Source organism: Lepidochelys olivacea, assembly GCF_965140295.1.
Source record: "Lepidochelys olivacea isolate rLepOli2 genome assembly, chromosome: 2".
Lineage (NCBI taxonomy): Eukaryota > Metazoa > Chordata > Testudines > Cheloniidae > Lepidochelys > Lepidochelys olivacea.
In genome coordinates, this window is record NC_140412.1 from 47,055,717 (window position 1) to 47,080,965 (window position 25,249).

General features: G+C 40.3%; 1 protein-coding gene and 1 long non-coding RNA gene across 2 annotated transcripts in view; both read right to left on the reverse strand.

Moving 5' to 3' along the window:
* DECR1 (2,4-dienoyl-CoA reductase 1) overlaps nt 1-19,210 on the reverse strand; it is a 35,730-nt gene extending 16,520 nt beyond the window's left edge. Inside the window, exons 1-4 of the mRNA XM_084619609.1 lie at nt 19,053-19,210; nt 8,106-8,308; nt 912-969; nt 696-782 (exon numbers count right to left, since the gene is read on the reverse strand). Coding sequence (XP_084475735.1) covers nt 696-782; nt 912-969; nt 8,106-8,308; nt 19,053-19,121 — 417 coding nt within the window. The 5' untranslated portion in view covers nt 19,122-19,210. The remainder of the gene's footprint in view (nt 1-695; nt 783-911; nt 970-8,105; nt 8,309-19,052) is intronic.
* LOC311516011 lies at nt 13,432-18,046 on the reverse strand. Its single transcript, XR_014710289.1, has 3 exons — nt 17,976-18,046; nt 13,958-14,051; nt 13,432-13,546 (listed from the first exon to the last, which is right to left on the reverse strand). It is a non-coding gene; the product is annotated as an uncharacterized lncRNA (long non-coding RNA).
* Nucleotides 19,211-25,249: the final 6,039 nt, after the last annotated feature.

Consider the following 25,249-nt stretch of genomic DNA (forward strand, 5'->3'; position numbering starts at 1 on the left):
ACAGGGAAAGGCTTATCTTTTTACTCTGGCTATATGGAAGTTGACATTTTGTGAGTAGAGTTCTGATTTGTTTAGCTGACAGTGAGTTGCTGAGGACTGTGTGCAGGTTATTGGAGAGTGTTTACCTGCTAGGTTTAATCGGTAATTTCTTTACATGTTAGTTTTCAAAATAGGTACCTTTTTTGTATATTTTGTATACACCAAAAAAAAAAAAAAAAAAAAAAAGGCAAGGAAGGAAGAGAGAGGAAGAGAGAGAGAGAGAGACTTATTTCTGCTTTTAATTTGGAAGACATTCTGATAGTAATGTGACAGTTGTCATAAGTCCAGAGATAAATAAAATAATTCCTGTAGGGCTTCATTCTGCTCGCTTTACTCACACAAGTAATTCCACTCGAATAGCAATGGAACTTTTTGAATGGGTAAGGGGACAGGATTTGGTCCATTTGGCTACTGAACCATTCAATAGCTACACAAAACCAGCTAGATACTATGGGGATAGGCACTGTAGAAAACTAGGATAAACAGATAAAACACTAGTTTTGTGCTGCACTACTGCTGTATTAGTAGCTGTCTTTTTCCTGCAGGTCTCTGTATGCAGAGTTGCTTTTCTACCACATATCACTTTTGTTCCCACATACTACTCAGGGTATTTTCACTGAAGATTGAAGTCCTTGCCTCATAACTATCATACTTACATCAGGATGTCCTGCCACCTTGATTAATTCAGCAACAGCATTCTTAACTGAAGCTGGGTCTCTCACATCACACTGGATTGTATGAACCTATATATTAATAGAGAAAAAGGCAATTGTAAGACTTTATAAAAGTATCACTCATGATATAAAGAATAAAAAAAAATTCTTTAAAATTCATTAAAAAATATAAAAATACAAACTTATCCATAAACTTACCTTGTTTCCTGTTTTAGAAGAAATCTCTTCTGCAGTTTGTTTCAAAACATCGATCTTCCTAGAAATAATTATAAATTTTAGCATGACTTGAGTTTCCACTAAATGCATCTATGTTACAAATCATTACACTTTGAAACATTAAAATCTTTCTATGAATGCCATTTGTGTGTTGGTGATTTTAGTGCAAAATTTACCTTTGAAATAAACATAATTTAGGGCCTTGGTATTTCAATTCAGTTTCTGAAAAAAGCTCTTTCAAGTAAAATGGAGCTTTAAAGAAATTCCAAGTTATGTCCAACAAAGTAATCTTCTCTCATATTTTCAGCTAAAAGCAACTCCGATGGGACTTAAAAAAAAAAAAAAAAAAAAAAAAAAAAGATACTGTTGATAGTAAAACACAGCAGGTGATATTTAACAAAAAATGCCTTCATCCTGGGCACAATGAAATTTAGCAAAGACAAATTTAAGGTGCTACCCTTAGGGAAGAAAAACCAAATGGAAAAATACAGAACAGGGGATAACTGGCTTGGCAGTAGCACTGCTGAGAAGGATCTGGGATGGTGGATCACAACAATGCAATGCTGCTGCAAAAAAAGCAAATGCAGTTTTAGGTTGCATTAACAGAGGCATAACATGCAAATCACGGGAGGTGATAGTAATGCTCTACTTAGCACTGGTTAAGCCTCAACTGGAGTACTGTGTCCAATTTTGGTCATTAATGGATAGAAAGGATGTAGAGAAACTGGAAAGGATCCAGAGGCAAATGACAAAGATGATCAAAGGAATGGAATGTAAACCATATGAGCAAAGACTGAAGGAACTGGGTATGTTTAGTTTGGAAAAGTGGAGATTAAGGAGGGACATGACAGTGATCTTCAAATACTCGAAAGGCTGCCATAAAAAAGATGGGAAAAGTTATTCTCTTGCCACAGAGGGCAGGACTAGAGGCAATAGGTTCAAACTACAGCATAGCAGATTTAGATTAAATCTCAGGAAAAACTTCCTAACTGTAAGAAGAGTAGGACAATGAACAGACTGCCTAGGGAGGTTGTGGAAGCTCCTTCATTAGACTTTTCAAAAGGAGGCTGGATGATTTAGACAACACAAATCCTGCATAACACATTTGACACCTAAACAGCATACTGGCAGGGCGTTAGCAGTGGATGGTTCTATGATACTAAGTATTTTATTTGGGGCTGTCAATTAACCACAGTTAACGCTGGAGATTAACTGAAAACAAAATTAACACATTAATTTCTTTAACACGTTAATCACATACCTTTGGGCAGGGAGGGAGGCATCAGCAGCGGCCCCAGCTCAGAGCATTGGGTGGGCTGAAGGGGAGTGGGCTCCAGTCCAGAGCTCTGAAGGGGAGGGGGCGGGTGTGGCAGTTGGGCGGGAGCCCCGTGCCGTGAGAGCGGCTGAAGCCCAGTTCCTGACTGGGGCTGGAGGCCGGAGCCCGGACATGGGATTCGAGCCTGGAGCCCTGCACCTTGAGGGGGGGGGGGGGGGGGGGCTGAAGCCCAGAGCCCTCAAGCCTATTTTTGAAAATACAGAAAATCTAAAAAATATTTAAATAAATGGTATTCTATTATTGTTTAGCAGTGCGATTAAAACTGCAATGAATCACAATTAATTTTTTTAATCTCGCAAATAGTCACAATTTTTTTAATCGTTTGAGAGCCCTAATTTTATTACTTTTTATATATTCACTTATTTTTGGGGGGGAAAATATTAAGGAAAGGCCTACCAAGTGTTATAAGTACGGTATTTGATTTGTTATTTGGAAGAGCTTCACAGGTTGTTTATGTTAACTTGATGGATGAGATTAATTGCTCTTATGCTGGAAATCAGTAGAAATCCTGATGGTTAAAAGAAATATTGGCTATAGGAAATAATAATAAAAAAAAAACTTGATAAGAAAGATAATTCTAATGATAAAATCATAATGGCCATTGCTGTCCATTTAAAAAGAAATTTGATGACTTATTTTGTAAGCATCTAGAGGATAATAGCCAACGTGAATTTGTCAAGAACAAATCATGCCAAACCAACTACATTTCCTTTTTTGACAGGGTTATTGGCCTAGTAGATAAGGGGGAAGCTGCAATGTGCTAGATCTTTATTTTAATAAGAGTTTTGATAGTCCCACATGACATTCTCCTAAACAAACTATGGAAATATAGTCAAATGAAATAAATATAAGGTAGATGCACAACTGGTTAAAAGACTGTATTCAAAGCAGGGTGGATAAAAATCAATTATTTAAAAAAAAATAGAAAAAAATTGTTTCTTAATTTAAAATCAGATTTTTTTGATAAAATGCTTTTTGAGGAAAAACCTAAAGATAGTTTTAATTAAGATATATAATAGCTCAAAGATATCTCATCATAGAATAGGGATTATAAATTCTAATTCTATATTCATGTAATGTTTAAGAAAAGTTTGAGTTCCAATAGTTCATGGATTAAGAACCCAATCTTATGGGATTCCAGGGGCTTCTGGAATTATTTAGGTTAATCTTTCTATCTACCCAATGGGATTCAGTGCTCAGTCTAGAAGATACCATCAGAGATGCTTAGTTTTGAGGTTCTCAAACTGTTGATTTGTGTCTCCAGAGATAACATGCTTGTTAACAGCAAATTTTTTTTAAATAAAGAAAGAAATCATATATAGAGGTGAGAAATAACAGACCTCAAACCTATTGTCCCTCAGCAAATTTGTGTACACTGTGTCAATTCCTTACCTCTCTCTAGAAGTGCAAAGTTTCAAAAAGTTCAATGAACTGTTGGGGGCGGAATAGATCTGGAGAAGGAGCAGAAGACTGGAGATAAATGTGAGTAGGGAGGGACAGGCAGTAGAAACAAAAGTGAAACTGTATGAGCACCATATTCCAGAAGACTTGAGATCTTTCTGAGTATAGCCTTCATTGATTTGAGATCTACCATACCATTCTCTCACTAGAAGGGGAAACCTATAATGGCAGCAGGCTGTAAGAGAGACCCAGTTTGGGAATATTTTAATGAAGTTCCTCTATCAGTGGGTAAGACAGGCATGCATGCAAAATGCAAACTGTGCAACAAAGAAATGCAAGGCCTGGTTGCCCGAATGAAACAACATCATGAGAAGTGTTCCTTCTCAGGAAGAAGCTGCGTTGAAGAGGATGCAGGAACTTCAGGTTGGTTAACTTTTTTATTTCATACTTCTTTCTTAAGGACTGCCTGTCTTCCTTCTGGACTATTCTTGAATTCTCATGTTTGAGCAAAAAAATATAGTTGTTACTCTATGGTACTATCACTTTAGATGCAGTTGTGATAAAAAACAAATAGCTGAAATAGGCAGATCTTCCTTTTACAATTTCACCTTTAAAGTAGTACTGAGTGTCAGTGAATGCAATGAGTAATACTAAATAAGCAGTATGGAAATAATAATTAAATAACTGCATTGACTTATTTTGTTTAGGAGAATCCATCCTCAACATACAGGATTCTGAAGACTATCCACCTTCAAGATCATTATCATTTCCTATCATTTCAGAGTTATCTGCCAATGATAGCATTTTAGTCACATAGTGTATGTCACATAGCCACAGTATGTAGCCATAGCCTCTAGCAAAAAGAAAAAAAAATCATCTCTATCATTCAGAAACTATCATAGATAAATCTGTGATAAGAACCAGCAGATTACAAAAAGAAGTAATTGATGAAAAAATTGCCCAGTCTGTTTATGCAACAAACTCTCCTTTCAGTATGATTGAGAACCCACACTTCAGTAACATGGTTCAGTCATTAAGACCAGGATACAGTCCACCCAACGGAGCAGATGTTGCAGGCAAATTGCTGGATAAAGTGTATGAAAGAGAAATTGAGAAATTAAATGCAAATTCAAAAGGTCCAGAGGGTGAAATTGTTAACCTGAGTCTTGATGGGAGCAACAATGTCCACAATGATCCTGTTGTACATGCTTGTGTGACAACTGAAGAAGGGAATGTCTTCCTTACAGAAACAATTGATACATCAGGAAATGCACACGCAGCAGAATACTTACAAGAAGTAGCAGTAAAAGCTATAACAAACTGTGGGGAAAAAAATTCAAACGTCTAGTACGCAGCTTGGTCACAGACAATGCTGCAAATGTATCCAAGATGAGAAGAAATTATTCAGAAGAGAGTCCCAAGCTAATAACATACGGTTGCAGTTGTCATTTGATGCACCTCCAAGCCAAAGACTTCAGTGTTCTAGAAATAAAGGCTAATGTTGTTGAAATTGCAAAACACTTCCCTAACAACCACTTTGCAGCAGCTGCTCTGAAAAAAGTGGGAGAAACCAAGCTAACCCACCCACAAGACGTGCGATGGAACTCAGTAGTGGACTGGTTTGAGCACTATATGAAGAACTGGCCTAATCTGATGACAGTTTGTGAACAAAACTGTGAAAAAATAGATGGCACTGTCACAGCCAAAATTCTCAACATTGGGCTTAAGAGAAATGCTGAACACATGCTGAGTATCCTGAAGCCTATTTCTGTAGCCTTGAACAAAATTCAGGGAAATAGCTGTTTTATTGCTGATGCTGCTGAAATTCGGAAGGAACTGAGTGAGATCTTAAAGAGAGAAATACACAATGACAGAGTTAAATTACAAGCATTAAAAAAATGAATGGGACAAGCACTATCTCCAGCTCATTCTCTTTCAAATATTCTCAATACTCGGTACAAGGGTCAAACCTTAACTGCTGAAGAAGAGGAATTGCCTATGACATGGACATCCAGCAATCATCCCTCCATAATGCCAACTATAATAAATTTCAAAGCTAAGGGTGAACCATTCAAGAAATATATGTTTGCTGATGACGTTTTAAAGAAAGTCACACAAGTGAATTGGTGGAAGTCACTTAAGCACTTGCATGCAGAGACTGTTGAAGTGATAATCTCACTTTTAACAGCAGTAGCTTCTTCTGCCGGTGCAGAAAGAGTATTTTCTTTATTTGGACTAATTCATTCCAAATTGAGAAATCGTTTGGGACCTGAAAAAGCAGGAAAGCTGGTTTTTCTTTTCCAGATTATGAACAAACAGGACAATGAAGGTGAAGACGACTGAAATAGCTACAGAAGCCAATATTTTAAGTTTCTCATGTTGGCCTGGCTGACACAGTCAATTTAATTTTTCTTCTTCTTTTTTTTTTAAATATTTCATTCAACTATTTTAGTTAAAAACAATGTTAACAAAAACAAACCTGATTTTAAAAAACTTGAACGTTTAACTAAATTCAAAAATTCATACGCTTGTTTTGTTAAAATATGTTTTCTGTTGAAGGAAAAAACGCGTAACACTGGTTTAGTTAAATAAAACAATTTAAATGTCTGTCTGGTGATATTCTCCTCCTAATATAGCATGGCAAGAAAATCCTCCAAATATTAATGATTAACCTGTTGAATTGGAGATAGTTCACCTCCCAAAGACTTCATAAATATCTGCTTCAATTACCTTTGGTAAATGAAATAACCAATCATTCATTTTCCGATATAGCTGTAAAATTAATCTGAAAAGTTTTCAAAATAAATCACTTTAAAAATGTATCATGTGTACCTTCTAAAAATGAAACCTACATCTATCTTGGAGTTGTGAAGAATATGTATTAAGGTTATAACAACCAGCAAGAATGCATTTTTATGTAGAAATCCATGATTAAATCGAGTCTTCCTGACTAGTGATCTAAATCAAATCCACCCTGATTCAAAGAGTAGTTATCAATAGTTTGCTGTCACACTGGGGGGACATATCGAATGGAGGTCCTGAAAAGGTCTGTCCTGGGTCTGGTACTATTCAATATCATAGAATATCAGGGTTGGAAGGGACCTCAGGAGGTCATCTAGTCCAACCCCCTGCTCAAAGCAGGAGCTATCCCCAATTTTTGCCCCAGATCCCTAAATAGCCCCCTCAAGGATTGAACTCACAACCCTGGGTTTGGCAGGCTCAAACCACTGAGCTATCCGTCCCCCCATTAATTTTCATTAAAGATTTGGATAATGGAGTAAAGAGTATGTTTATAAAATATGTAGATTATACCAGGTTGGAAGCATTGCTAGCAGTTTAGAGGACAGGATTAGAATTCAAAATGACGGACAAATTGGAGAATTGGTCTCAAATCAACAAGAAGAAATTCAATAAAGACAAGTGCAAAGTACTACACTTAGGAAAGACAAATCAAGTGCATAACTATAAAATGGGGAATAACTGGCTAGGCAGTAGTACAGATGTAAAAGATCTAGCATTTATAGTAGATCACAAATGTAATGATAGTTAATGTGATGCAGTTGCAAATGAGGCCAATATCAACCAAAGGAGAGCAACAAAACTGATAAAAGGCTTAGAAAACCTGACCTACGAAGAAAGGTTAAAAAAAACTGGGCATATTTAGTCTTGAGTTAAGAAGACTGAGTAAGGACCTGATAACAGCCTTCAAGTATGCTAAGGGCTGTTTTAAAGAGGATGGTGATCAATTATTCTCCATGTCCACTGAAGGAACAGGCAAAATCTGCAGCAAGGGAGATTTATATTAGATATTAGGAAAAACTTTCTAACCATAAAGGATACTTAAGCACTGGAGTAGGTTTCCAAGGGAAGATGTGGAATCCCTGTCATTGGAAAATTTTAAGAACAGGCTGGACAAACACCCGTCAGGGATGGACTAGGTATACTTGGTCCTACCTTAGTGCAGGAGGCTGGACTAGATGACCTCTCGAGGTCCCTTCCTGTCTACATTTTTATTTTTTGCCTCTCTTCTCCCAACCCATTGAGTTTGCAATAGAGGTGAAGTATACCTGGCTTTTTTTTTTTGTTTTACTATACTTCCTTTTTGTGGACCATCATGACTTTCTTCTCATTGAAGGCTATGCAGCAGTCAAGCACAAGACATTACAGGTCTTACATAAATACTAACAATTTTAAATGTAATATTTATACTCTGCAATGTATTTGTGTATATTTCGGAGCAGCTTTTTAAAATTTAGCACATCAGATTATAATTAAAATGGTACTGCAGGTTAAGAGCCAGATTTAAATTACATGTCTGTAGCTATGAATAAAAAAAATGTATCTTTATGTATTGTTTACGAAGGAACAGGGAAGCAGATCAATGCAGCTTTCAATACTAAATTTTAAAAGATTTTTCAGGTTTGATTATTAGTATTTACCTGCTTGATATAACACATTCGGCACCTAAACTGGACAGAGCTGTTGTCATTCCTTTGCCAAGCCCAGTACCTCCACCAGTAACAAAAGCCACTTTTCCTTGAAAGGCATTTGGTGGTAACATCATTTTTTGAAGAGGTGGAAAGAAGCTAGCTTGTGGTGCATTGTTACTTTGACTTAATATATTTGATCCATGACTGAAAAACTGAAACAAAAAAATAAAATTATTTATTACTGCTTACATACATGGATTCCCACAATGATCATAAGAAAATTAAGTTTTCAGTCTTGGAATTATAATAATAAATATTTTCACAATTGACAAAAATTCACTGTAAGCAATAATTGTATATTTATTGCATCACACTATACGTGAATACTTTTAAACAAATATGAATATTAAAGTAATTTTAATTGTTAGGGTAAGTTAATAGACTGCGGTAATTTCCTCTACATTTTCAAATGAAATAAATGTTTTTCAACAGTTAAGTGATTTTTGTTCTTTTGAACATTGTGCCCAGTCCTGCAATAATTACTCACATATGCCCCAGTCCTACATTGGGATTAATTAGTGTGGACCCATCAGCGGTTTGTAGATCCCAAAGCAGGAGTGATGCTTTAGACCCTGATCCTGCTGCAAAGACTTCTGCATGCGCTTAACTATATGCGTTGTGAGTAGCTTCACTAAGTCAGCAGGACTACCCGTAGTATGTAAAGATAAGCACATGTATAAGTCTGCAAAACTGGGGCCTGCAGTAGTAGCTACCCAAGGCCTTGATCCTGCACCACTGAAGTAAATGGAATTTTCATTATTGGCTTCAACGGGAACAGGATCAAGCCCCATACAACTAATCCCACTGGTTAATGGAACTACTTTTATGGGTAAGGCTTTTATGACTAGAACATTTATTATAGGTGAAGTAGGTATCACTGCCTATTATTAAAGTTGTCTGACACATACCATTATAACACCCTGTTTTGAGTTGCTTAAAATTTTGCCAGTTTTAACAGTTTGAGCTGAAAATTTCAATGCTGGGGTCTGCTTCAAGCAGAAGGTTTTTGTAAACTTTCAGCCAAAACAGTTCAACCATTTCTGAGAATGAGACTAGGAGAAAATATGATTTTTAACATTAGAGCAGGGACTTGAAATTTTGCAGGGGAGTGGCCTTTGTGTCAGGGATGTGCTTTTTGCAACCCCTGTGCAAATTTGGCCAAGTTATAAGTCCACGAAAAATCACAGTTCACACGTGCTCAGTAGAGACTTGAAAGAGCTTAACTTAGGCCTGGTCTACACTCGGGGATGGCGGGGGGGAATCGATCTAAGTTACGCAACTTCAGCTACGTGAATAACGTAGCTGAAGTAGACGTACTTAGATTGACTTACCGTGGTGTCTTCACAGCAGTGAGTCGACTGCTGCTGCTCCCCCGTCGACTCCGCCTGCGCCTCTCACGGCAGTGGAGTACAGGAGTCGACAGGCGATTTATCGCGTCTAGACTAGATGCGATAAATCGACCCACGCTGGATCTATTGCTGGGTAGTGACCCTATCCGAGGGGTAGCGTAGACATACCCTAACATATCTGAAGATTCCATCCTCGCTAAGCATGCTCCCTCCCCTCACAGCTCCCACATTTTACTGGACTGTAAATGCACCAGCCCCACACAACAACTGAATATGCTCCATCCCTTCACAGATTCTGCATGTGACTGGTCTGTGCATGAACCAATCCCCTGGAGCAACTGAGCATGCTTCAGCCTAGGCTGCAGGAGCAAAGCTGGACTTCTCCTGTAATGGCTGCTTCCAGCAGCTAGGGTGGGACTGCAGGGCACCAAAACTGAGAGCAGGCAGCCTGCTAGCACTCAAGTGGCATGGAGGAAGAGGCCATCTGATTCAAATGCAGAGGGGACAAGAACACATCTAAGTAATTATGGAGGACAGCTGTGGGAACAGATTCAGAGAAGGAGCCTGAGTCAGGAGACTAGGACTGGAGGTTGCCCGCGGGTGTAGGCTAGGACTGGTTGGGGAAGGAGGCAAGGAGCCAGGGAGAGAAATGGGGTTGGGAGAATACAGGGAACCAGTGTGTCGGGGCGGAGGGGCATGCGTAGAAACTGAGATCAGATGAAGAGCCAGTAGGGGGAGACTGGAAGGGAAAGGAGACAGGTGGAGACAGGGAATCGGGGGGAGGGGGAGTGGTGAGGACGACGGGCAACCTAAGGCCATATCATAATTAAAGCTAAGATTTTGTCATGTACATTTTTAGTAAAAGTCATGGACAGGACGCAGGCAATAAACAATAAGTCATGGAAGCCTGAGCCCTGACGCCTGAGGGCCGAAAGCCCGAGCCCCGGCAGCCAAAGTTGCAGAGGTCATGTAAAATCAGAGAATCTGTGATGAACGTGACTGACTCATAGCCTTAATCATAATGCATATGCACAAGATTGCATAGGAAACCTTAATTCTGGCATTTCAAACTTTTGCAACCTAAATAATGTCCTTTTAACATTTTTTTTCAAGTAATTTGTATAACGAAGTATGTATTGTAAATACTTGTAGATTTTTAAAATTAATCACTAAGGAAATAAATGATGACTGACCATCTTCTATGCATGTAGATTTCCAGTTTTCAAGATGAAAATTAAAGAAATTAAATTCTTGTTCTTGTATAAATATCATGTTCATTATTAAATTACATTAAAACTGGTTAAAATTAATAAATGCGTATTTTTTAAAACCCTCAAATACTCAGTTTTTTAAAATATAAAAATCAAAACAGTTTAAATTAGAAAATTAATTCTTGTGCTGAACCTCATGTTATCCATGGCAACGCTTAACGCTTCAGTAACCAACAAACATCAATTAAAATGGACTATGGTTATAACTGCACTTCAGTAATATGAATCCACTTTACAGTGATACTCAGAAGTCCCAAATCAGGATTGGGGACCCTTTATGCGAGACCCTATACTATGCCCAATAATCTCCTGAATTTCAAGCCTCTGCATTGGAGTAGATAAGAGAAACATGGCCAGGGTTATGCCAGTCTTATGTAACCCAGATGGCAGGAAAACTATCAAGGGGAGGTTGAAATGGTGTAAGTTGCCTGCTATCTCCTTATCACAGGGAGCATGAAGAACGTCAACTGGGGCTCAGGCTAGCCTTAAAATTGCGTGGTGCTGGCCAGTGGGGACAGAACCACATTGGTTGCTCCTGGACCTACAAATGGAAACTAAAATTGCCCTCTCAATTAGTCCATGTCAGAGGTTAGATGACAGCTGTAACCTGCGTCAGCAGCAATGCTTTCAAGACTTTCCGTAAGACTGGTTCTGACCAGGGCAGATAAAAATCAATTATTTTTTTGTATTTAAATCGGATTTTTGGATAAAATGCTTTTTGAGGAAAAAGCAATCTAAAGATAGTTTTAATTAAGATACATTATAGCTCAAAGATATCTCATCATGGAATAGGGATTATAAACTCTAATTCTATTCTATATTCATGTAATGTTTAAGAAAAGTTTTGTAAATGAGTTCCAATAGTTCATGGATTAGGGACCCAATCTTATGGAGGTTCCAGGGGCTTCTGTGTAGATTATTTAGATTAATCTATCTACCCAATGGGACTCAGTGCTCAGTCTAGAAGATACCATCAGAGATGTTTAGTTTTGCAGTTTTCAAACTGTGGATTTGTGTCTCCAGAGATAACATGCTTGTAAACAGCAAAAATGTTTTTAAATAAATAATATATAGAGGTGAGAAATAGTTAAATAAAACAATTTAAATGTCCGTCTGGTGATGTTCTCCTCCTAATACAGCATGGCAAGAAAATCCTCCAAATATTAATATGATCAACCTGTTGAATTGGAGATAGGTTCACTCCCAATGACTTCATAAATATCTGCTTCAATTACCTTTGGTAAATGAAATAACCAAACAATCTTTCATTTTCCGATATAGCTGTAAAACTAATATGAAAAGTTTTCAAAATAAATCACTTTAAAAATATATAGTGTGTACCTTCTAAAAGGTGAAACCTACATCTATCTCTGAGTTGTGAAGAATATGTATGAACGTTATAACAACCAGAAATCCATGAATAAATCGAGTCTTTTAAATCAAGGCACTTTAAATCATGATTTAAATAAAATCCACCCTGGTTCTGACCAGAAGAAAAAGTGTCTTTACTTGGTTATAAAGTTGTTTTAAAGAAAAAGGAAATCTTACATTCCTGAAGTGAACCTGGTAATTGAAGTAACAAGTAAAAAAGAACATAGTGAGGCATAGAAAAGAATTCAACACTATAAAGAGAGTCTGTGGCAGAAAATGTCTGCACACTTATCATGAAAATCTAGATTACATACTAAAGTAAATACTCTGGGACAGTTTGCAGTCTGCCTGGTAAATAATATAAAAATTTAGAACTCCTCCACAGCAGAGCTTGTGGAAATATTTTTGTAATTATATAAGTTAATGTTTTGCTTTTTCAGTTAGCTGTTTACTAGTTGTTTATTTTGGCATGGTATTTTTCTCTTTTTTCCCCCCCATACACAATGAATTGAGCAAACTACAATAATCTTTTCCCATATCAAAGACAGTTTTACTATCTGATTGCCATTCACCACCAGAACTTTTCATGAAGATAATAAAAGTCAAATGCTTTTTTGCATAGAATGACATTTTCACCACTCACTTCTCCATCCGAAGAGTCTGCAACCTGCATCAGAGCCGAACACCAAAAAATCATCTTATCTCATTGGAAAGATCACGCACATTAAAGGAAGCCTTCTCAAATGGCCTGGATCCACTCCACCTATCACCACCTGCATTCCTAGAGTTCGGTATATTCACTCATCGAGAAGTTCGGACATTACATGAGTGTCAACCTGAAACTTGTGAATCCAACCCATGATCTTCCTGGCTTGTGAAAGAGCCAACATCAACTAGTACCATCCCTGACTGAAATAAGTCAATGTCTCATTCAGAAAAGGAATCTTTCCTTCTTACGTCAAACGCGCAACAGTCCAACCAACACTGAAGAAACCTACCCTGGACACATCAGTTCTAGCCAACTACTGCCCAGCGTTAAATCTCCCATCCCCCCAAGCAAACTCACAGAGAAGCTAGCTAAAGGCCAACTACAACCTCATCTAATTGAAGCTAATATTCTAGACACAGCACAATCTGGATTCAGGCCAGGCCATGGAACTGAAATTGCTTTAGCGGCACTGATCTCCTGTCAATGGAAAGGACAGAACATCTATTCTCATCCTATAGGACCTCTCTGCAGAATTCAACATTGTTGACAATAAGATACTCCTGTCTCACCTTAGAGGGGTGGCAGAAGTCCAGGGTAATGCACTAAAACAGCTTAAATCCTTCTTGGAGGGACACATCCAATGAGTACGGATAGGAAACTGCACCTCCACTGAGCATAGCAGAGGTGATGCTAGTGAGCAAAAGAAAATATTTTCAAGAGTTTTCAGCCATGGCGAAGTCTCCTTTGGTTGAAGGTATATACCCACCATTGCTCAATTCAGTCTGATGTTTAGGAGTACTTTTAGATTGCTTGCTGATACTAAATTTTCACATAGCAGCATTCACAAACAACATTTTCTTGCCATCTCCAGTTGGTTGTGTCCCATTCTGGTGGACAATGACCTGGCCTCAGTTATTCATACTTTCATGATCTCTTGGCTGGATTACGGCAATGAATAATACCTGGGCATGAAACCTTCAGTGCTCAGGAAACTCCTGCTATAGAAAGCTGTAATACATCTGCTCAGTAATATAGGCTACTACAAATAAATTAAAACCTATACTACCCTTAAAATCTCAAATCAAGTTCAAGGTTTCAGACCTTATCTTCAAGACACTCCATGATTTGGGCCCAGGATATCTCCAAGATGAAGACTGTGGTCAACAACTTCACTCCTCTGACACAATGGAACTCTCTACAAAGAAGATAAAGCTCGTTTGTGTGAGACACGTAACTTTCTTGGGGGCCAGACTGAGACTGTGGAATGAACTCCCCCCAGGAACTAAGGACCATCACAAACCTCACCACATTTCTTTGACCTTGCCTAAGCTAACATAAATACATAGCAACATGTATATTAAAAACATCCTAGTAAAATAAGACTCTCCACTGTATGCATTTCTCCCTCTGGGGAGCACACACAATACATGGCAGATGGTAGTTACATCACTAAATGCACCACTGGAAAGGGATCAGATACTACTGTGATGAGGAGTGTGGCACACAAACCCATATATAATATAATGTTCTTGGAAAATCTTCATTTTCAGTGTATATTACAATGTAGCGAAGGGTTCATTGTAGCGGCACTCACAGCAATATACTATGCATTACATTCGCGTTCTCTCATCTGACTTTTGTGGTTTCTCAACTTCAGGAAGACCAATTACAGACCTGATTATTCTCTTGTCCATTCCACTCAACAACAAATGGTAAGCATATGCCCTCTTATTCCATAGACAAATGTACTTAATATTTATCCATTATCTCTAATATTACTCCTGGGGAATTCTGCGCGAAAAAAATTAAAACTACCCAGTCCATCACCCCCCCAACGGTGATTTACATCTCTACTGGCTGCTCTGGGGACCCAAACTAACCTGCCTGCACCTCCAGGGAGGGATGTGTGACCAGTCCTGTGTCTTCCCTTTGCTTCCCTGTCAGAAGTCATAATGTCCTCTGCAGATTTATTTCCTTCCCCGTAGAAAATTAATTCTGTGAACGAACTGTGACACAGAATTCCCCCAGGAGTATAATATGTAAGGGTTTTGTTCACTTTTAAACTGATGTTTAAAGGGAGAGACACAGATGGGTTTGTTTCACGATCTGTAGGTTTCATATAAAACAGGTTTTATGAAACCTAGTACTATAGGAATGTTTTAGAAATAGTGCTTAAAATATTACCAAAAATGGGTATGCTTGAATTTGAATATTCCACATTTTCCACCTACATATTTTTACAATCCAAAGAGTGCAGCATTGGGCTAATGTAAAATCATTAATAAGTGAAAATAACTGATTTCTATATTCTGAATATAGAACAAAAAAAAATCATGAATGATTAAAAGTATTTTATTTTTATAAAGACATTAATAACAATCTAAAATAATACTTTCTTGCTAATGTTACTAATTTTTTATTTGTAATAGATCCTTTTAAATATAAGCTCCCAATATGATTTTAAGAAGCCAGTTTGGGCCATTTACACTATATAGAAGTTGTCAACTAAAATATATTAGAGAAATTCAAGAAACTCAGATCAAGATTTTGTTCAGAATCAATTGAGAATCAATAAGAATTTCCCAGACCATGTGTTTTCTGAAGCACCAAAATCCTGGTAATCAGAGCTGTAACAGAATAACCCCGTACACAGACTTATTTTTTATATTTTTTCTAATGAATACCAGATTTTCATTGGAGGCACTGTCAATTCTTAAACTTTTTCTGGAAGAAATTATTTCAAAAATAATGCTAGCAAAGGCTCTTTTTTTCTTTCCTTATGAACTCCACAGCTTTAAAACGCTCATATTGTCTACCTCACAAACTACCTTCAATTACCACTTTTCTCATTTCCTTTTATATATCTTGGTTACAAAAAGCTAAGTGAGATGCTCAAAACGTAACCTAATATATATACCCTAGGAACAGAACATAAGAAGTGACATTTTGACCATGAATCTTTTTCCAGGCTGAAGGAAAGAGAAATAAAACTAGACTAGTTGAATTTTAAAAAGGAATTTCAGAGAAAATGTGAAGATGGGAAAATGAAAGGCAAGTAGACTGGGAGAAAACAAAACTGGGAGAGTGGGCACATTTAGAACACAGGTTTAATATACTTTGGCCACATCCAGGCTTGCCAGCCAAACAGAAAGAGTAATTGGTTTGATGGTTTCAGAATCTCAGCTCCCAACCAAATGTATATGGGACTTTCAAGTCTTACTGGGCCCAATTTTTAGAACTGCTCCATGCAAGCACACATACAATTGCAGTAACTGCTTATGTCCAAAAGGTCAGTTATACATCTATGTAGTTACTTATGAATGCTAGCACCAAGTGAAATCAGGAGCCCAGGATTTTTATTCCACGCCTGCTACTGACTCATTATATGACCATTAGCAAGTAACTTAATTTCTGTATCTCAGCCGTACAGTCTTTAAAATAGAAATAATCCACCTTGGTAAAGTGCATTGAAAGAGTAAAATTACTATTTGCTTGATAAATTGACAAATCATGTGTACACATTTGCCACAAAATAAAATAATAAACGTATTTTTCTTTCTTTACTTAAATGCAGTAATACATTTATGGTTTTAAAACTATGTGCAGAATTTTTAGGGGATACATAGACTCATAGGCACTTTTATATAACTGTTCTATAGAGATCTGATTGGTTCTTCAAGTGAGACTTGCAAGCAAGGCTGACAAAGAAAAAACAGCTAAACTAAAAGAGGGCAGGATGCATGAGCAGCTGTATATTTTCCTCAGCAGGCAGTGATCGATCTATCAGGGATCGATTTATCGCGTCTAGTGTAGACACAATAAATCAATCCCCGATGGCTCTGCCGTCAACTCCGGAACTCCACCATGGCGAGAGGCGGAAGCGGAGTCGACCAGGGAGCGGCAGCCGTCAATCCTGCGCTGCAAGGATGTGAAGTAAGTGATTCTAAGTCGACATCGACTTCAGCTACGATATTCTCATAACTGAAGTTGCGAATCTTAGACCGATCTCCAGTATAGACCAGGCCTTAGTCAAGAGCTGGCCTTACCTATTCTGATCTAGCAAGATACTTAGCACATTACAGAAGGGGCTGAGCAGTTACAGCACAGACCCTCTGTGAATGGACAGCTGATCTGGAGAGTCAAAGGATAACACAGCGTCCCAGGTACAACACTGGAATTCTAACTGTGGCACAGAAACAAATTAGAGTCAAAAGAGTAAAGGACTGAACACAGCAGCAGAAAATATGTATAAGTGAAAGTCAGACAAACATACAGCTGATTTCTGGGGGCAGGAGAACAGAAAGGGCTCATTATAGGACAAAAGCAGCAAAGTTGTTCAGAGGAGTCACAGTAGTGGGAATTGTCACAAACCACAACGAAAAAATCTAATACTCAGTTCTATGTCGGGACACGGGTGCCAGCCACTAGCGTAGAGGCGCTGCAATTGTATACACCATAATTTGCATGCAGATAGCCCATTTTCAAACTGAGGAAAACTGCACTGATACAAGTCACTTTTTACATGGGTGCATGCAATGTTGTCTACATTAAGTAGTTTCCACCAGTGTGCAACAACATCAGTACAAAAACAACCCACATGTAAACATGGGTTAGGGATCAAACTAAACTGAAAACATGCCTAGGAACAAGCTAAAAATAAACTAGGTAACTGAAGGAGGAGGGGAGAGAAATCATAACATTACTCCCACTTGTAGGAATAACACAGCAAGTCTTCTGACCCGTAAGTGCTGTGTCTGGACAAAACTCTTCCAAAACACGGTCTGCAAAGGTACCATAAGTAAACAGACCAATTTATTTTGTTGCTCTGACTGTAAAATGTAAGCTATTTTAGTTAAACTGTATTGAACAGTACTGCTCCCAAGACCAAAGGTTGGTAAAAGGCTTGCTGTGCATCTGCAATATTTATCCAGCTAGAGAAGGGAAGGTTCCACTGAATGCTTGGGGGGAGGAGGATACAAATTACACCATTATGTATGGTGAGGTGAAGGTGACTCTGTCTAAGGAAGTTATACTGGGTACGTAGATTTCAGAGCAGCAGCCTAGTTAGTCTGTATCCGCAAAAAGAAAAAGGAGTACTTGTGGCACCTTAGAGACTAACCAATTCATTTGAGCATAAGCTTTCGTGAGAAACAGCTCACTTCACTGGATGCATGGCTTTCACTGTGTTCCTAGAGAGAGGGGAGAAACAGAGTGGGCTTCCAGTGTTGTTAACTCTCAAAATTTTATTACAAGTTTCATGATATCTGTTGGCATTTTTTCTAAAGCCCTAGCTACTGAAATAAAGACATTACATGAGAATCCCAACTTTAATTAAAAAGTAAATTTCTAGCCCTCAAGGTGACAGAGGAAAACTTGAAACAATTAAGCAAGCGCATCCTAAAGACTAAGAAATCAAAAGATAAATAAAAATAAACCACAACTGATTTAAAATATCATTATTATAAGTAAATCTCATGATTATTTTAAACACTTGGTGGGGCAGGCAATGCTGAATGTCACTGTATTTTACAGGAGCAAGGGTTAGCACTGCATCCAGAGGGAGGGGAGATGAGATGGGTTATGCTGGTTCCTGGGATAGTTACATTGTGAGCCCTGTGGGGAAGGAAACTGGAAGATGGGAATGGGTTACCTCATGCCTCAGCCATAATGGCAGCATGTGTGTGCCAGAAGACAGTAAGGGTACACTGTTCCCTAGCTATGGGGGTACCATGTGTGTGCCAGCGGAGGGGGGCGTTACACGCCGGGCCCGGCCGGGGGGGCAGCCTGGGGGTGCGGGACGAAGGGGGGGACCGGACACGCCGGGCCCGGGGGACAGCCTGGGGGTGCAGGAGGGGGGGGACCGGACACGCCGGGCCCGGGCCGGGGGGCAGCCTGGGGGTGCAGGAGGAGGGGGGGACCGGACACGCCGGGCCCCGGGGACAGCCTGGGGGTGCAGGAGGAGGGGGGGACCGGACACGCCGGGCCCGGGCCGGGGGGGCAGCCTGGGGGTGCAGGAGGAGGGGGGGACCGGACACGCCGGGCCGGGGGGGCAGCAGGAGGAAGGGGGGGGATACGCTGTGCTCCGGCAGAGACGCGGGGTGATACGGGCCAGCTGGGTCGACAGGGAGGGAGGGGCGGAACAGCGACTCCCCGGCCGGCCGGCAGCTCCGCAGGGGCTGGGAGGGGGGCGCCTTACCCGCGTCGTGGGAAGGAAGCGCGCGGCCGCACCACCCCACAGGCCGCACCACCCCGCCCGGAGCGCCATGGCCACCGCGCTGCCGCTCCCCCGGCCTCCGCCAAACTACCAGACTTCGGCCCCGCTCCTCGCTGGGACCGACGCGCATGTGGAAAAGGCGGGGCTTGAGCGCTGCCCTGGCCACGCCCCCTCTGGTCTCCTGTCTCCTGCGGGGGCGGGGGCAAGGAGGGAGAGCCGCTTGCTTGCTCGCACCAGGGCGGAGCTTCCCCTCGCTGGGGCTGCGCGCGCCTCACTCACCCGAAGCCCCCACCCCAAAGCCGCTTCGGGGTCGCGGGGGCTGGCCGCGCGCGCCCGTTTTTACCCCTCACCCATATTTCTTATTCATTGGTTAAATGTCGTTACCCATTTAAGCGCCCGCGGTGCCCAAGTAGCTGGCAGGAGCCTGAGCCAGTTGGATCAGCCTCGTGTTTGCCTGTCCGGCCACTCCCAACCTGTCCACACACAGACACGATTCTCGGATATAGGCACAGGCTGAGCCTCAGCCTGCGGTGACCTGTTCTCCTTCCACCCCTGCAGCAGTGGATATTTTGGTGGGGCAGCCAAAGTGGCTCCTTTTCCTCTGAATAGCTGATTTCTAGAGCCCAGTGCGGATACAAAATCAATATCTGCATCTGATCCATGATCTGCAGCAACATGGTACTGTGCATGGAAATAAAGTGGATATCCGCCGATTTGCAGTGCCCTATTGATTTCATCCAGACAGACTTAGTACCGTCTCTTGCTCCCACCCATTGTAAGGGGCAGAATTTGCTGACAAGAAAGCCAATTGATTGTCCTGTACGACTGGTGTGCAGTGTTGTAGCAGCCTTGTTGGTTCCAGGCTATGAGAGAGAGAGAGAGAGAAGATGGGGAAGGTAATATCTTTTATTGGACCTGTCAAGGTTTGTCAAGGTTCCTCCCTCACTCTGAACTCTAGGGTACAGATGTGGGGACCTGCATGAAAAACCTCCTAAGCTTATCTTTACCAGCTTAGGTCAAAACTTCCCCAAGGTACAAAATATTACACCCGTTGTCCTTGGACTGGCCGCTACCACCACCAAACTAATACTGGTTACTGGGGAAGAGCTGTTTGGACGCGTCCTTCCCCCCAAAATACTTCCCAAAACCTTGCACCCCACTTCCTGGACAAGGTTTGGTAAAAAGCCTCACCAATTTGCCTAGGTGACCACAGACCCAGACCCTTGGATCTGAGAACAATGAAAAAGCATTCAGTTTCTTACAAGAAGACTTTTAATAAAAAATAGAAGTAAATAGAAATAAAGAAATTCCCCCTGTAAAATCAGGATGGTAGATATCTTACAGGGTAATTAGATTCAAAAACATAGAGAACCCCTCTAGGCAAAACCTTAAGTTACAAAAAAGATACACAGACAGAAATAGTTATTCTATTCAGCACACTTCTTTTCTCAGCCATTTAAAGAAATCATAATCTAACACATACCTAGCTAGATTACTTACTAAAAGTTCTAAGACTCCATTCCTGGTCTATCCCCGGTAAAGACCAGCATATAGACAGACACAGACCCTTTGTTTCTCTCCCTCCTCCCAGCTTTTGAAAATATCTTGTCTCCTCATTGGTCATTTTGGTCAGGTGCCAGCGAGGTTACGTTTAGCTTCTTAACCCTTTACAGGTGAGAGGAGCTTTCCCCTGGCCAGGAGGGATTTTAAAGGGGTTTACCCTTCCCTTTATATTTATGACAAGGTTCCCTCCCCACTCTGAACTCTAGGGTACAGATGTGGGGACCTGCATGAAAACCGCCTAAGCTTATTTTTACTAGCTTATGTTGAAACTTCCCCAAGTTACAAACTCTTTTCCTTTTTCCCTTGGACTTTATTGCTGCCACCACCAAACGTCTAACAGATATATAACCGGGAAAGAGCCCGATTGGAAACGTCTTTCCCCCCAAAATCCTCCCCAAACCCTACACCCCCTTTCCTGGGGAAGGCTTGATAAAAATCCTCACCAATTTGCATAGGTGAACACAGACCCAAACCCTTGGATCTTAAGAACAATGAAAAAAACAATCAGTTTCTTAAAGAAGAATTTTAATTGAAGAAAAAGTAAAAGAATCACCTCTGTAAAATCAGGATGGTAAATACCTTACACGGTAATTAGATTCAAAACATAGAGAATCCCTCTAGGCAAAACCTTAAGTTACAAAAAGACACAAAAACAGGAATATCTATTCCATTCAGCACAGCTTATTTTCTCAGCCATTTAAACAAACAGAATCTAATGCATATCTAGCTAGATTACTTACTAAGTTCTAAGACTCCATTCCTGTTCTGTTCCCGGCAAAAGCATCACACAGACAGAGAGAGACTTTGTTTTTCCCTCCCTCCAGCTTTTGAAAGTATCTTGTCTCCTCATTGGTCATTTTGGTCAGGTGCCAGCGAGGTTATCTTAGCTTCTTAACCCTTTACAAGTGAAAGGGTTTTTCCTCTGGCCAGGAGGGATTTTAAAGGTGTTTACCTTTCCCTTTATATTTATGACAGGACCAACTTCTGTTAGTGAGAGAGAGACAAGTTTTTGAGCTTACACATAGCTCATCTTCTTCCAGTAAAAAATATCTCACCTACCTTGTATCTCTCATATTAAACTTGAGTAGGCAGTAAGAAAACATTGGGTCAGTTCTCACAGGAGACTATCAGTGCCTCCCTGAGATCATGCAAGTTGTCAGGGGTTCTCAATCTTGCCAACTTTTTACCTGTTTCACATCAGTTATTGAGAAAAATAACTGGGAAGGTTATGGCAAATCAATTTTTTTAGAATCTGGGATTCTCAAATCTCCTTGACCCTACTCAGTCTGGGTATGTTAAAGAAAGTGCATTTGCTGATCTAATCACAGAAAAAGATAAGGTATCCACACTTGTTCCTTTAAATATGTCACCTATATTTGATACCATTGACTATGGGCTGATCTACACTAGAAAATTTGATCAACCCAACTGCATAACTCAGGGATGTGAAAAATACACTCCCCTGAACAATGTAGTTAAACCAACCTAAATCCCTGTGTAGACAGCACTAGATTGATGGAAGAATTCTTCCATTGACCTGGTTACCGCGCCTTGGAGAGATGGATTACCTATGCCTATGGCAGAATGTCAGCATAGGTAGTGTCTACACTGAAGTGCTACAGTGCTACTTAAGGGTTTCAAGGGTAGACGAGCCCTATATGTTGGAATAAGGGTTAATTGAATCATTCTTCAGTGGCTCTACTCCTTTCTTTCAAGTCAAATGCTGTAATTGTACTTGCAAGAATCAACGAGTCCCACCCTATTGTGAAGTATAGGTGAGCTAGAATGCATTGCAATGGACAAAGACCTTGATATAATTAGCATTATGGAAACTTGGTGGCATGACAAAAAATAAGAGGATACTGTAATACTTGGTTACAAACTATACATGAATGCCAGGCTAAGCCAAAGATGTATGGGAGGAGTGCTCTATCTAAAGGATTCCATAAAATCTAGAGAATTAAAAAGAGAGGGCCACTCACTATGCATCCATTCTATATGGGTACAAATCCCAAGCTGTAAACATATTAGTACAGGTCTACTACTAGCCCCTAGATCAAGAAAAGGAAAAGCCTAGAGAAACAATTTCTTGGGACACTTCAGTGATTGTTTCTTGGAGCAGCTAGTTCTAGAGTTAATTCAAGAAGCGACAGTAGCTGAGCCACGAACAGTGATCGCACAATAATTAGATCCAACATCCAAGGAGCAAATAGGGTACCCAAAAGTGACACAGTGACACCAAATTTCAGAAAGGAGATTTCAAAAAAATGAAGTCAGTCAAAAAAGTCCTTGAAGTTAAAACTAAAGAAAGTAAAATACTTAAAAAACAAACAAAGAAACAAAAAATAGAGTCTCAGTAGCCCAGGAGTAAACTAATATTACTAAACGGGAAAGTTTAAGAGACTATTCAAGCCAAACAGATATCCTTCTAAATTTGGGTATCTGAACCTAGTGAAGCCAATAAACAGCAGCATAAATCATAGCAAGCCACAACTAAGAGGACAAGAAGGATTTTGAGGAGTAAACAGCTAAAGGTGTAAAAACAAACAACAAATGATTCTTTAAATATAGCAAAAGTAGGAAGCCTCTGAAAGTGGATCACAATGGCTTAAAGCCATTGAGGAAGATCAAAACCACTGGGATAAAATCATTCCAATACTAACCTATTCTCCGCTTGTAAGAATCAAATCATCTGGGACGGATGTAATTCTTATAAAAGGAGTGCACTATACTTTGTTGATATTCCCCTGTAATGGCTGTCAGTCTGTCCTACCCCCAAGACTACATGTCTGTGCCTAGTAATGACAGTTGGCAGGATGTTCTTCCATAGGACCTCAGATCTGGGAACACAACGTCCTCTCCAGCTCCCTGATAGTTGAGTTTGTTACTCAGAATGTGCTGCAAGGCTCATCTTTCCCCCCTGTAATGTTGCCTGTAAGGTGTTTGGTAGAGCTGGTAGAGATGGGACTCTGAGGATAGTCTCTGTGTGTGTTTGTGCACATGCAGGGTAGGTGGGTGTCAAGGTTCCTCCCCCACTCTGAACTCTAGGGTACAGATGTGGGGACCTGCATGAAAAACCTCCTAAGCTTATCTTTACCAGCTTAGGTCAAAACTTCCCCAAGGTACAAAATATTACACCCGTTATCCTTGGAATGGCCTCTACCACCACCAAACTAATACTGGTTACTGGGGAAGAGCTGTTTGGACGCGTCCTTCCCCCCAAAATACTTCCCAAAACCTTGCACCCCACTTCCTGGACAAGGTTTGGTAAAAAGCCTCACCAATTTGCCTAGGTGACTACAGACCCAGACCCTTGGATCTTAAGAACAATGAACAATCCTCCCAACACTTGCACCCCCCCTTTCCTGGGAAATGTTGGATAAAAAGCCTCACCAATTTGCATAGGTGACCACAACCCCAAACCCTTGGATCTGAGAACAATGAAAAAGCATTCAGTGTTTTACAAGAAGACTTTTAATAAAAAATAGAAGTAAATAGAAATAAAGAAATCCCCCCTGTAAAATCAGGATGGTAGATATCTTACAGGGTAATTAGATTCAAAAACATAGAGAACCCCTCTAGGCAAAACCTTAAGTTACAAAAAAGATACACAGACAGAAATAGTTATTCTATTCAGCACAATTCTTTTCTCAGCCATTTAAAGAAATCATAATCTAACACATACCTAGCTAGATTACTTACTAAAAGTTCTAAGACTCCATTCCTCTCCCTCCTCCCAGCTTTTGAAAGTATCTTGTCTCCTCATTGGTCATTTTGGTCAGGTGCCAGCGAGGTTACCTTTAGCTTCTTAACCCTTTACAGGTGAGAGGAGCTTTCCCCTGGCCAGGAGGGATTTCAAAGGGGTTTACCCTTCCCTTTATATTTATGACAGTGGGGTTATTAATTTCTATTATATTTATGTAGATATTGGGTTGATTTGGTTTGCGGAAACTGAAATGTCAATATATAAGGATTATCAAGGCTGCCCAATGCATTGGATGGAAGCTCTGGTATTGTTTATAAACATTCACATTAAAAAAAAATTGTTAGGCTGGTATTGTGATCAGGATGCCTCACTGCTAGGAACTAGACAGGAACTCCAACCTCATTGCATATGTGCTATCAGAGACCCAGTCAGACACTAGCTAATGGATGCAATTCAAACTAGTGTCCCAGAGCAGAGGAGAAAGGATCCATGCCCAGACCTCTGAGCCCCTCTCATAAGTGTTTTAATAGTAATAATCATATTCGAAATTCCAATACTTAATTCAAAGAATCATTTATAGCAAGTCTCTTCATAACCCTGAATAAGGTAGGTGAGCTGGAAGCAGGGCAGCGTCCCCTCCTTCCCCCCACGACTGTGCTGACCTTGAGCTGGCAACAGTGCAGTTGCTGATTGATGAGATTACGTTATGTGTTACTGTATCACCAACCACGCCCGGACTCCCAGCTGGCAACAGTGCAGCCTCCCCTACCCCCACCCATACTCTGGCTGGCCGCAGTGCAACCTCTTCCGCCCCCACCTGCGTCCGTCCAGTCGCCGCGCCTGCGCGCAGTCAGCCGGCCGAAGTAGCCGTTATTCCCCTCCCAGCCGACAGGTGGCGCTGCAAGCCCCG